General features: G+C 42.9%; 1 protein-coding gene across 7 annotated transcripts in view; it reads right to left on the reverse strand.

Moving 5' to 3' along the window:
* The window catches only part of UNC79 (unc-79 homolog, NALCN channel complex subunit), a 106,224-nt gene extending 96,591 nt beyond the window's left edge, over positions 1–9,633 (reverse strand). For 6 of the 7 annotated variants that reach the window (XR_010364267.1, XM_064423518.1, XM_064423515.1 and 3 more), the window contains exons 1-2: positions 9,488–9,633; positions 4,140–4,260 (exon numbers count right to left, since the gene is read on the reverse strand). Coding sequence is in view for 5 of the 7 variants with exons in the window: in XM_064423518.1 (XP_064279588.1) it covers positions 4,140–4,260; positions 9,488–9,509 (143 nt within the window). In the remaining 2 variants the exon portion in view is untranslated. Of the gene's footprint in view, positions 1–4,139; positions 4,261–7,490; positions 9,403–9,487 lie in introns of those variants that run through there. The other variant, XM_064423519.1, reaches the window with a different exon arrangement.
* Positions 9,634–12,337: the final 2,704 nt, after the last annotated feature.

The raw sequence follows: 12,337 nt of genomic DNA on the forward strand, positions 1-12,337 counted from the left end.
GACCAGAATTATATCAAGAGACAGCACTTCTAGAAACCTCTCTTCTCTTTAACAGTACAGAAATCCCTACCATATAATCACCTCAGCCAATCTTACCCCCCCAGTTAATTCAGCTATTTACACAATAAGCCAAACTCTTGGTAAGGTGCTTACAAGAGAAGCCATATATAAAAAACACTTTTACAAAAACAATTATCTGCCAAGTGGCTACTTGGCTACTATTACATCACCCTTGCAGTCAGAGATGACAGACACAGTCTGTCTTACAAAATTACTTTTTTTCTTTTTTTTTTTTTTTATTGTGCCTCATATTTGGCAGATTATTTTGGTTTCTGTTACCCAATGTCCAGCAAAAGAAACATGATCACTGTCATGGTTCTATCAGAACATCACCTAAGATCTAGTATGACTTTAACAATGAATTATCAGAGTGCTGATTCCTTCTAATTTGCTTGATGTTCATTTGCCATATTTTACAGCTTATGTTTAGAGATATGAAGTTACAACACTATACTCCTTTGTTGTCTACCAACAGATCATACCAATTACCCATCTCTTTACTTGCCAGAACATCACTCCATGTGCACTTATTTCCAGAAAGGGTACTAATAATTTCTTTTTACATGAGCTACAGGCCCATCTCTGGATTAGATGCCAAAGCACAGTTATTATATCTTGATCAGGGCATCCTTTGGTTTAACAGTAATAAGATTAAATCTAAATTCCAGCTGAAACCACACCAAATTTATTAAAAAACAAATTTTTTAAAAAAACAGAATTTCATGTCCAGGCTTTTGCTGACCTGTATTTTTAAAAGCAATAAATAGAGGAGTCAAAATTGAAAATCTAGGAGGTCTCTTAGGTCCAAGACACAACTGCAATTTGCTTCTGGTTCAATTCAAACCAAGTACTGAGAATTTGGAGTATCTGCAAATCTTAACTCCATACTGAACTTACTCCATACTGAACTTGCTCTGCAATAAGGGGCAAAGCTACCAAGGCTTGTTTCAAGATGTGTATATCTTTGCTGCAAAGCTATCCCAAAATTATTGCCTTCTTGGAAAGGTTTCCTAAAATGCCTACAAGTGAAACTACATCTCAGCAAGGCAGCAAAACAAGCTTGACCATTAATTAGCCACCACAGCATTTATAACTATGCCTCACATAAAGTATTTTACTTAGAAATACATATGGAGAATTTTCTTCAGGAAAATGTGAAAGAATAAGCTTTTCTACCGTATGTTTCTTAAGCCTTAGATCATTCCTCCAATGAGGGAGAAGTCACTGAAAATGAGTAGGGCATGAAACAAATTCATGCTGTAATGTAAAGAAATGCTTTTCCCAAAGAGAAAACTAAAGAAGAATTAAATGAATCAATGTGTTATGCATTGTGTATGGTGATTTTATGTGATGTTTGTTATAGAAATAAGGATTTTTTTTCAGTCATTCCACATCTGTTCCCCCCACCCCTGAGCTTGTAATTTATGGAGGCTGCATACAGAGCAAAGCAGCAAATTAATCTCTTGTGCAATTCATCTTTAGCCAGCAAAATGACACCACATATGAATGTCATTCAAAACAGTGGGCACGTCCCACTGAAAAGAACACAGTCAGTGTGTCCATAACATGGAAAGGTAAAAGAGCAATAAACAGTAAAATCTACTTTGTAAAACCCGATCATTATGTGGAATTTCTCTGACTATTCCTTCATTATTTCTATGAATACACATGTTCACCAAGAATTGTTTGTCCCTAACAGTCCAAATTCATTGCATATGCTCTGTGTTAAGCTAGAATGATTATTCTCCACCATGTACTTCTATTACTGATGTTAAACCTTGTACAATGGAGTCTCAGTGTAGGAGGCAGAAAAGAGACTCAGCATGCAAAATATTCAAATAAATTTCTGAACATGCTCTTCAGAAAGGTTCTTAACCAGTCTGTTTAGTTTTAGGGTAAATCTTCCAGAGATCTGCACACAGTGGGTGGGAGTTTCCTTCTTTCCATCTGCCACACTAAATACAGGGTGTGTTGTTTTGCTTTTTTATCCATCTTCTTTCTTAGTATCACAAGTGTATAAACTGACACTGGTTCAACCACAGCACTCAGCCTTTGACCCACAGTTCAAACTCCCCAGTTACAGGGGTTTAGGATGTGAATTTGACCTTGCCTGAGTATCAGAACTCAGTCCACTTAAATTTAGATCCAAGCACTGGCATTAATTTCTCATGCCCTTTTAGTTCTGAGGCTGATCAGATCCCAGATCACGAAGGACAAAGCCATTTGTGTATCAGATATGAGTATCACTTCTGCCCCATGGGGTTCAGCATTATCAACAAAAGGATTTTGGTTCAGTCCCATTCTGAACATGAAATGAAACAAATGGAGTTGCTCAATTGTGCAATTGCTGCCCTGATTTCTGATCTGTTCTCATAATTGCTAAGTACAAAGCTTCTTCAGTAAGCCCAGGAACATCACTGCTCCTGGAGTGTGAAGAATTTATCAACAGGACAGGTCAGCTGTACATTATACAAGAAGACCACAGAGTGGCAGAAAGATGCTTTCTTTAAGCAGAACATTCTAAATCTATCCTGCCCCAGTGAACTTCTGACCAAAAAGAAACATATCTGATTATAGCACTTGGTAGTTACAGCTAAAAGAGAAAACATTCAGAATCAAGCCAAACTTTTTTGCTTTAACAGCTTAAAGGCTCAAAGTATTTAAGCAAAAGCTGTCTTGTCATAAATAATCTTACTTAAATGCAATTTAAGTGTGTGTGGTACAAACAGTCCATCATAATAGCCTGAAGGGGAAACAGAGACACATTTCAGAAGTATCTTTTGTGACTCTTTGAACATTTTTTCCCATTGCTCAATACAATGAGACAAAATTTAATTTATTAACCTTCAAACAAAAAGTCCTACTGCCTGCTGTAAGTTTCTTCAACAGTCTAAATGAGAATGGAAACAAATAGTTCTGCTCTTGAAATTTTCAAAAGCAAACGGGAGGTTTCAAGGTTGCTGTGAACAGACGTTCCACTAAAAATTGTTTCTATGTGTCTCTCCTTTTAAATGGGGTCAAGAAAATTTTGATGTATCCCAGGCTCTTTGAATGTTAGAATGAACTGTTCTCATTCTCTCAAGTTTAAATTCTGACTTCTCAACTTGTATACATCATAGGTGCATATGTACAAATATATGGGTAAATTGTATTTTGTTAATGTTTCCTCCTCAAATAAGGCAAATAGTTTTATTTCCAAACTACCCTTTGACAGCAGGGAGAATGTTTCCAGGTATAAATCAGGAAGCTATGCATAGAAATGCAATTTGAACTGCATTTTTCTGGATGTGAAAACTAGTGCCAGCCAAAACCAGCAGATAAAAATCCCCTATTCATGGTCAAAAGCCATTTTAAAAACAATTTGGAAATATGAATCCACCAGGCAGCACTGTGGAATGCACATTATTCCTACTAAAGTCTCACATGTTTTCCTATTTTTTTGGAAGACAAGAGGTAGTATTTCCTATTAACAATGTATTCTCTACTCATGTGGTATTTAGTACGATATATTATTGCAAAACATTAGACTAATGTTTTGTAATAATATATCAAGTCAAAAATGTTGGATCAGAACAATCCTGATGTGCTGTTACCATCCAAATCCGGATCTGTGTACAAATTTTGTGTCTGCTCCTGCTGTTCCAAGGGACTGAACCAGAACCCAGAAGAGCTGAACCAAGCACAGTGAGAAGCCAGTTCTGCTTGCTCATCAGTCTGGGATTCTGAGGCACCAGGACTGTCAAGGAGGCCATGATTATACACATCTAAAACTCTATAGGTCACCAACTCCTTTCTTCACAAGTTCAGCATGTTTGTGCGTTCAGCTAAATCTTAGGACCAAGCAAATGCATAATCAACCAAGTTTATTCTAGAATCAGCCACTCAGTAAGGGGGCTTAACTGGGCAAATTGGGCAACAGCCACTGAAGAGATTCATTCATACCATGTTTTTCTTAAATTATGCTCTGACTCTTTTTGGCTGACCATTGATCCATTAAATCTGGCAACCAATTCAAAGCCAATCAATATTCCCTACAATTCTTTAGCTCTTTTTCTTCAAGAGCATTAGTCAAAACTTACCTCAATAACGTCTGAGAAAAGTATTTCAGAGTATTTGCAATGTCAGTTCCAGAGGGCACAGGGTATATGTTGTGCAGAACCCGGTTATGGTATTCTTGAAGGTAACGGATTTTGGAAGCAACTACATAAAAAACAAAAAACAAACACAAAAACTTTCATTTAGGTTTTTTGCAGACCTTGACAGAGTCATCTCTGTTTGTTCCATTTTCTTTTTTTTTTTTAATTTAAGTGTTAAACTCAAAAACCAGAAAAAAAATATCTCTGCTCCTTCTGTTCTGACTGAATAAATTGTAAAAGACTGCCAGGGACAGCACATGGAAGTGAATTTCTGCATCTGTATTAGGCAAACAGTGCTAGCAAATTAAAAAATATATATTGCCACTCTGCACGTCTTCCATGTCTCCAAGCATCTCAAGAGTCATTTATAATTAATGAGTCATTGGATCACAGGAGGTTCATGTGAGACAGATAAGTATTTCTAGAGCCAAAGCAGAGATATAAGCTAAGACAGAGAGACCTTATATGATTTACTGTGGGCCATACATTTACTTTATGCAATGAACTAAAGATATGAAAAGAGGGAAGCGTCTGCTGTTTATTTGTCTTAGGAAGTATGACCAAGCAGATAAGGGGATCTCAAAGAGCAGTAAGAGGTGTACACCTCCACTGAAACCAATTTTTGTTGTATTACAAGTGACATTGGGTTTATTTTCTAATAGGAATCCTTGTTCAGTAATGGGGAAAAAGTGATTACCCCCCCAGTTGCGCTGCGTTACATTGGCTGTACAGAACAAGACAGTCTCATGTAGAGACATTTTTACATACAGACACACACAGAACTCTTCTTGCTCCACTCAGATTAACCAACTCTGCTGAGAGAGCATGCACTGGCTGGGGCAGAGGGCTGCTCAGCTGTGCTGCACTGCAGACACAGCCTCAGGAAAGCACAGCTGCCTGGAAACCCTTCATCGTGTTAAAAGTGCACCAAGATTGCAACAGGCAGTTAAAAGGGGAGATGCTTCTGATTTTTCAGCCCTTAAGCAAAGCCCTTAAGAAAGATTAGAACAGTCTTTCACTAGCCCAAGATACACCTTGCTCTCCTACAGGGCTCCTTCAGTGTGGAAGATAAATCATGCTTCCTAAACAAGTAATTAGTCAATTATTGGTTTTATCCTCATGGTCAAATGGCATTTATTAAGGAATGAATACTATTAAATCCTCCACTGAACAGAAAGGTACTAACTACCTGGGAGACATTGCTATGCCTCTCTCTGCTGAGATAGATGAACAGTTAATGCATTTTCTGATTTTTTTCTGTGCCAATGGCAAGTTGAATGAGAAGGGGTGACATTTTATCTATATTGCAGAAAAAGACTGATAGACAGACACCAAAAGCAAAGTGTCTGCAAACACTGTTGGAGGCCCAGCTTGAGATACTTTGAGCCGTTTTGCCAGTATAGGTCACAGTACACACTGGATTTTCACATCCTGACAAGATTCCCTGAATGGTCAGCCACACAAATGAGGTTTGACAATTTTAAGTCAATTATCCATAAAATGAGGAACACTCTAATAATCATCAAATGAAGAAAACTGTTTTCTTGAATGCATGATAAGAAATCCAATCTTACAGCACCCAACCAAGGTAATTTTTTAACTCATTTCCTGCTGTAAGGAGGGCAGTTCCTGCAGCAAGTGAAGCTGCTGCAAACAAAAGTCTCCCTCATGATACTATCTGGCTTCATCACAAAGAGAAAGCCCATCATGTGACTGATGGGCTGGGGTCTATGTGAAACCACCAAGCAAAAATGCAGCCACAGACACTGCCATAATGCATATGCAAAAGCAACACACTAAAAATGCATAAGCATCTTTAACTATATTTCCTCATCTTTAAGTCTTTTACTTCATAATTAATTAATACCTAAAAGCAACATGACTTTTTCCCCTCTCCCTCAAATAACTGAAAACAGAATTTTGTCACTCAGATCGCCACCACGTAGGCCTGCGGCACCTGTGGCACCTGTGCTCTGCAGGAGCTTATCCTGTGTGACAGCAGCCATACCTGGCTGCCTGCACAGCCCCCAAACCACTGGGCTGGGAACATCTGGGCAGGATGTTTCACTCCACATTACAGAGGTTGACTTGGGCAGTCCAAGACTGTTTTCCCCTTGTCAGCTCACACCTCATTCTTTCTGCCCACTAATCTCAGTTTTAGTCCCAGATTTGCAGGTTATTTAAAAGGTAAATATTTACTTTAACTGTCATAAAAATAAAATCTAGTTCAGTTTCTAGATTAAGAAAGCAATGACTTCATAAACGTATTTTGTGATGTTAATTTTTCTGGTCAGGGGGAAAAAAAAGTATGAAACCAAGTACATTTGTAAAGGACACAGACTGCGCAAGGCAGTACCCAGCTAAGAACAATTCACAGCAAGGTACACAGATTACTGTGGCTACCATGGTTTGCTGTCAGATATCTGTAAATTAAATGGACTAACAAAATGTCAAAGATCATTACACAATTCAGATCTAGATGTATTTCAGAGAGCTGTGTGCCTCCCTACAGTTACTAACTTTCAATAAAGAGGATAGGGTATCTAGAATCACTTAGAACAGCTTTTTTTTTAATGAAGATAGAAATCCATTTATTTTTATTAATTGCCATTGTTGTGCAATTGTATCAGGCAAAGTATCAAAAGAGAAAACTTATTTATAAAGCCTAAATATAAACATTAGCTTTAGGCTAAAGGTTTCAGCCTCACTTGCCAGTTCTGTTTCCCAAAACTCTGTCCATTTCAGCACAGCCTCCCAGAACACAAAGAAGCTTCTAAAGGAAAGCCCCAGAGCAAAACCTTTGCCGGCTTTCAAGTCACAGCAAGTGTATGAATGAGCCAACTTTCTGAGTTTGAGTACCCAGAGACACATTTCAAAAAGAGGTGTCACCCTGTGGAAGCACATGGCCACTCTGACAGCATCATCACAAAAATCAAATAGGTTTCTCTCTAGCATCTACACAGACTTCACTAAACTCCTGAGTACCTGTATAAGCATTGACTGAACCAAGAGTGAAACCATTAAGAGTCCTCAAAGATGGCCTTGGTTGCTTTACTGTCCTGGAGGGGAACAGAGCAGGCATCAGACATTCCCAGGACCGTACTTACCACAGCTAATTACTGCTTTTTAAGGTGAAAAAGAATTCATTTTCTTTGAATACAAAAGAACACTTTAGGCATGCTGCAGAGTCAAATGATCAAACTCACTGTCAATATAGCTAGTATGCAATACAAGAAGTGTGTGGTCACAAAAAAGAGCAGCTTCTCCAGTCACTCCAGTCTGACACCATTTTACCTGTTGTTCACAGAACCTGCTCAAGAGCTGTGGATTCATGTTTAGACCAGCACATCTTCTGTTCCAATCAGTGATTCCTCAGTTGCAGTGTTTCACTGATGTTCCTGGTAAACTGAGATTCATTATGACTTGTAACTTGAGTCCTTCCCAAGACATTCTGGTTCTTGCCTGTCACTCAGTGAGGGCAGAAGCAACAACAGCGACAGCTGGGGTTTGAAAGTTTGACTGGTAGTGATGTATGCACACCAACACATCCTTGTCAGAGTCCATTACTCAAAAATTGCTGGTGAGGGAATCTTGAAGTTATGTAGAGACAAAGGACATTTGGTAATGCCATAAGAACTAGTCAGGGAAGCAGCCTTGGTAAAAAAAATACATTCAGCAGGTTAGAACGCACGGGATATGTCCATTAACCAAATACTCTTCCTGGAGTATCATGAAAAGGAACATTAGAAGGCAGAAAGATCTGAAATCTGGACCCTAAGTAAATCTTAAAATAGAGAGCAATAGGGATATGGCAGGCCTAGATGCAGCGTCTTGAAAAGTACAAAGGGATGAAAAGAAAAAACAGCCAAGGTTAAAATATGTAAGAGAAGCTCAAACAGAGCAGACCAAAAGCATTAGGAATAGAGGAAGAGAGAAGACAGAGCAGGAAGAAAACGCCATAACCGATGCTAGGACAAACAGTAGCACAAATTCTTCCACATGGCAGTGTGAAGGAAGTGTAATTAGTGTGTAAGTATCACACGAAAGAAGACTCAATTACAGAACTCAAGTGCAAGGTGGGGAAGGCAGCAACAACAGAATGGTAGAGATCCAAACATTGCATACTTTAGGGCTTCTCTACAATCAGAATATTGTGTCTCTAGTTATAAGGCTAGAACTGCATCTTTACAGCAATAAATTAACATCTGCATAATATTTTTAGAGCAAGATCATCCATCACTGTAAATAAGCAGTAAACCCCAACAGAAAAAAAGTACAGGTATTCTTTTTGTTAGATTAATTCAGCAGAGGTATATATAAACACAAGGATCCTTCTCAGTGACCTGGAGGAAGAAGAGAGCAAGTCTCAGCATGCAAAGTGTCAAATCACATCACGTCATCATGACAAACATCAATCTAACCTCCTGGTCACAGACTGCCTGTTCATAACCATGACACTGTATCAGGCAAGGAAGTAGCTTTGACACGGGTGACAAGCTCAGCTACCCCAATATTGTCCTTTCAGCATCCTATCAGGGCTCTTGCAAACACACCAGGTGTCATGAGCAACAACAGAGGGGAGCACTTGCCCAGCCTGGCTGCAGGTACCCAACCACCATGTCATTACTCATGCTCTGATCAGATCGAGCCAACATGGTGGTTACAGCACCCGCCACCAACAGAGGCACGCCGGCCGCGGCAGGGGGATGCCAGCACCTGGGGGGATGCCAGCACCTGGGGGGATGCCAGCACCTGGGGGGATGCTGCTGGGACCGGCCGCTGTGGCAGGCGGCCTGTGGGCAAGGCACAAACACCCAGCCTACATTCACCGAGAGGTGAGCGGCCCGGGCAAGAACGACAGCACGGCTCTTCTCGCTGCATCTCACGGCGAGACCACCTGCAAGGTGGCCCGGCGTGCGTCACCTCTGCTCCCGCAGGTGGCTGCATCCTCTGGGATGGATGGACCGCTCCCGCCGCGGGGCGGGGGGCCGAGCCGGCGGCCTCAATGCCTCAATGCTGTCCCCCCGATCCCTCATCCCCCCGCCGGCTCCCCGCCGCCGCCCGAGCAGCGAGGAGCTCCGGGGGCAGCGGCCACCAGCACCGACAGAAAGAGCCAGAACGCCGGCAGCGCCCTCCCCCTGCCCGGCTGCCGGCGGCCGCAGAGCGCGGCAGGAGCCCGGGCAGCGCTGCCCCGCCGGGGCGGCGGGCGGGGGGCTGCGGGACGGCGGCCCCGGCCCCGCTGCCCTCCCCTCGGACAGAGCCCGGCCCGGCGCCCGCCCGGCCCCACTCACACTGCTCCGCCTTGGTGGACATGCTGCCGCCGCGCTGTGCCCCTCGGCGCCGCGGAGCGCCGGCCCCGGCCGCGATGGAGCCGCCGGTGGCGGTGCCGGTGCCGCAGGGCTGCGGGCCGGGGAGCGGCGGCGGGCGGGACCGGGCGGGAGCGCGCTTAAAGGGGCAGCGCGCCCGGCGGCCGCGGCACACAGCGTCCTCCGGGGGCACGGCGCGGGAGGCCGGACCGGGAACGTGGGACTTGGGATGCCATGCGGAGGGATGCCCCTGGGCAGGCCCCGGGGCGGTCCTGGGACACCTGCCCAGGACCGCCGAGCTTGTCACAACGTCGGGCTGGGAGCTGCCGAGCCGGCAGACCTCGACAAGGGTCGGCGGTGCCCCCGGGGCCGCCAGGGTGGCCGGGGCTGCGGAGGGGCTGGCGGTGCCCTGTCCCTGCCCCGCGGGAGCTGCGCTGAGCGAGGACAGCGGTGGTGGCACTGCCAGGGGCTGTGCTGGGCATCCCTGTGGTCTTTGACATGGGGCAGGAGCACTGTTCCCTTGCGTATTCTCCCCTCGAGCCCTGGGCTCCCGCCGAGCCCCAGGCGGGCAGTCAGGTGCTCTGGGCCGGCTTTCCCACCTGCTGCCACCTGCACCAAGCGCCTGGGGACCGCCGTGCCTTCCCCGAGGAGGCGAGGGCTGCGCTCAGCCCCGGCTGTGCCCCTCTCCATCACCACATCCCAGCCACGGTGTCTGCCCAGGAGCACGGGGGGATGAAAGGACCTTTGTCCAATTGTGGTGGGAGTAGCGTAATAACAATAATTTGCTCCAAGAGAAATTATTTCACTGCTGTGCGTCCTGTCAGCTTCCCCAGCCTCCTCACTTGACCTCACCTGGTGCCAGAAATTAATGGTTAGCTATGAGTTTCTTTTCTGAGACTTTCCATACCAGTTTTTCAGATCCTCCCACCTCTGAAAAAGCTATGTGGAAGCAGCAGTATTTCATCAGCCGGGCCATGGGAGTCTTGATGTTTACTCACAAAAAAAAAAATCCATTGCAACATTGTGTCCTCAAAATGCTGGGCTGTGTAAGATAAGTAGGACTGTGGCAGCCAAGGAGAACTGTGCTGTGGAGGTGGAGAAAAATAGGTATGCTTTGTTATTCGTCATACAAGGCAGTGCCTCCAAATTACTGCTGCCCTGATTTGGGGACAATGCGCATTCACTGCCGTGAACCTCAAAAGGGGCAGATGCTGTTCACTGGCATTTAACTGGTTCGCTTTTTTCCCGAAAGAAATTTTCTAAAAATACCGGATGGACAATGTTTATTCAACACCACTTAATCGGGTACAAAACAGAGCTCTTACTGGAGGCCATGTATCTTTCCACACTCCCTGCTGCTTGTGAGCCCTAAAGACAGAGAGAAACCTACTTATACCACTGTTTTCTCTTTTACATTCAAATATTTGAGAGTAAATATTTAAGTTTTTTCTTTTATTAGAAGCTTTATTTAGTGAAGTGCCCATATAAGTCATGTGGTGCTACAAACCTGCTTCCCCCAACTCTGTATCTCACGACATGGAGAATAAGTCATGAATATACAGACAAATTTTGAAATTTGAATAAAAATGAGTATTTCAGACTTCATTGAAATAAGATATTGAAGACAGGTTTCATCTTTGAATTTCTGTCTGTTGATACAACAAATCAATCTGAACTGCTTTACTGCTCATTACAATAGGGAACTCTCTGCACTGAGGGGAACTGAGCTTCCATAAGTATCTTTAAATTATACCAAGTGTTCACATACTAGAGTGGTGAGCTTATTAAAAACACTCAGGTTGATAAAGCAGGAGTATACTGAGAAAATATTAATTCCATTTCTCATCTAAAATTTCTTCTTTGGTTTAAGTGTCTGAAAATTGCAGCTATGCCTTCATTTACTGAACAAGGTCCTACATAGTAAAGCATGTAGTTCAGGTACATGGCAGACAATTTATTGCTTATGAGTCCTTCTGCATTGTCCAAACAATGTCTAAGCCCTAAATAAATCCTATACAAGTAGTCTGTTGTTCAGTCAAACAATGTAATATTTGCCTAGTTTGTTAATTCAGGTATAGAGACTCACACTTTATATTGTGAACAAATGTCATTAAGGAGCAGCTAGAGAAACATGGTACTCTGGGAATTAATTTCTCAAGTCTCTGGGCTGAACCAATGTCGTAGTTTCTCAGCAAGATCCTCATGAATATGCCTAACAAAATGAAACTATTTTAAGTAGCTAAGGTTTATGTCTATATGGTTTTTGCCTCTGCACACACTCAGTTAAGAGAACACATAAAAGCTGCAGGCATCTTAAAGCCCACAAATTATTAGTGAAAGAATATATTTTTAACATTAAAGTAATGGGGAGTGGAAAATTCACATACCAACTGATGAAAACTGAAAGGATAAATGCTTTTTTCTGGGTTCATGAGCGGAAATTTCACAGAACAATGGAATCTTTGAGGTTGGAAAGACTCTCTGGAGCTTGTCTACTCTAATTTCCCTTTTCAAACAAGGTCAGCTAGAGCAAATTGCTCAGGGCCATGTCCAGCCAGGTTTCAAATATCTGCAAGCATGAAGACCCCACAACTTCTCTAAGCAACTTGTTCAAAGGTTTGACCATCCTTACAGTAGAAAGCTTTTTTTTTTCTGTTTAAATGGAAATTCTTGTATTTCGGTTTGCACCAATTGCCTGTGGTCCTGTCACTGAGCTCCACTGAGAAAATTGTGGTTCCATCTTCTTAGTGCCTCTCCTAAGGTATCTGTACACACTGACAAGACCCACTCCCCACACCAAACCTTTGGGCTTTGGTGCTAAACAGTCTCAGTTCT

This window comes from Passer domesticus, chromosome 6 (assembly GCF_036417665.1).
Source record: "Passer domesticus isolate bPasDom1 chromosome 6, bPasDom1.hap1, whole genome shotgun sequence".
In the NCBI taxonomy this organism is placed as follows: Eukaryota; Metazoa; Chordata; class Aves; order Passeriformes; family Passeridae; genus Passer; species Passer domesticus.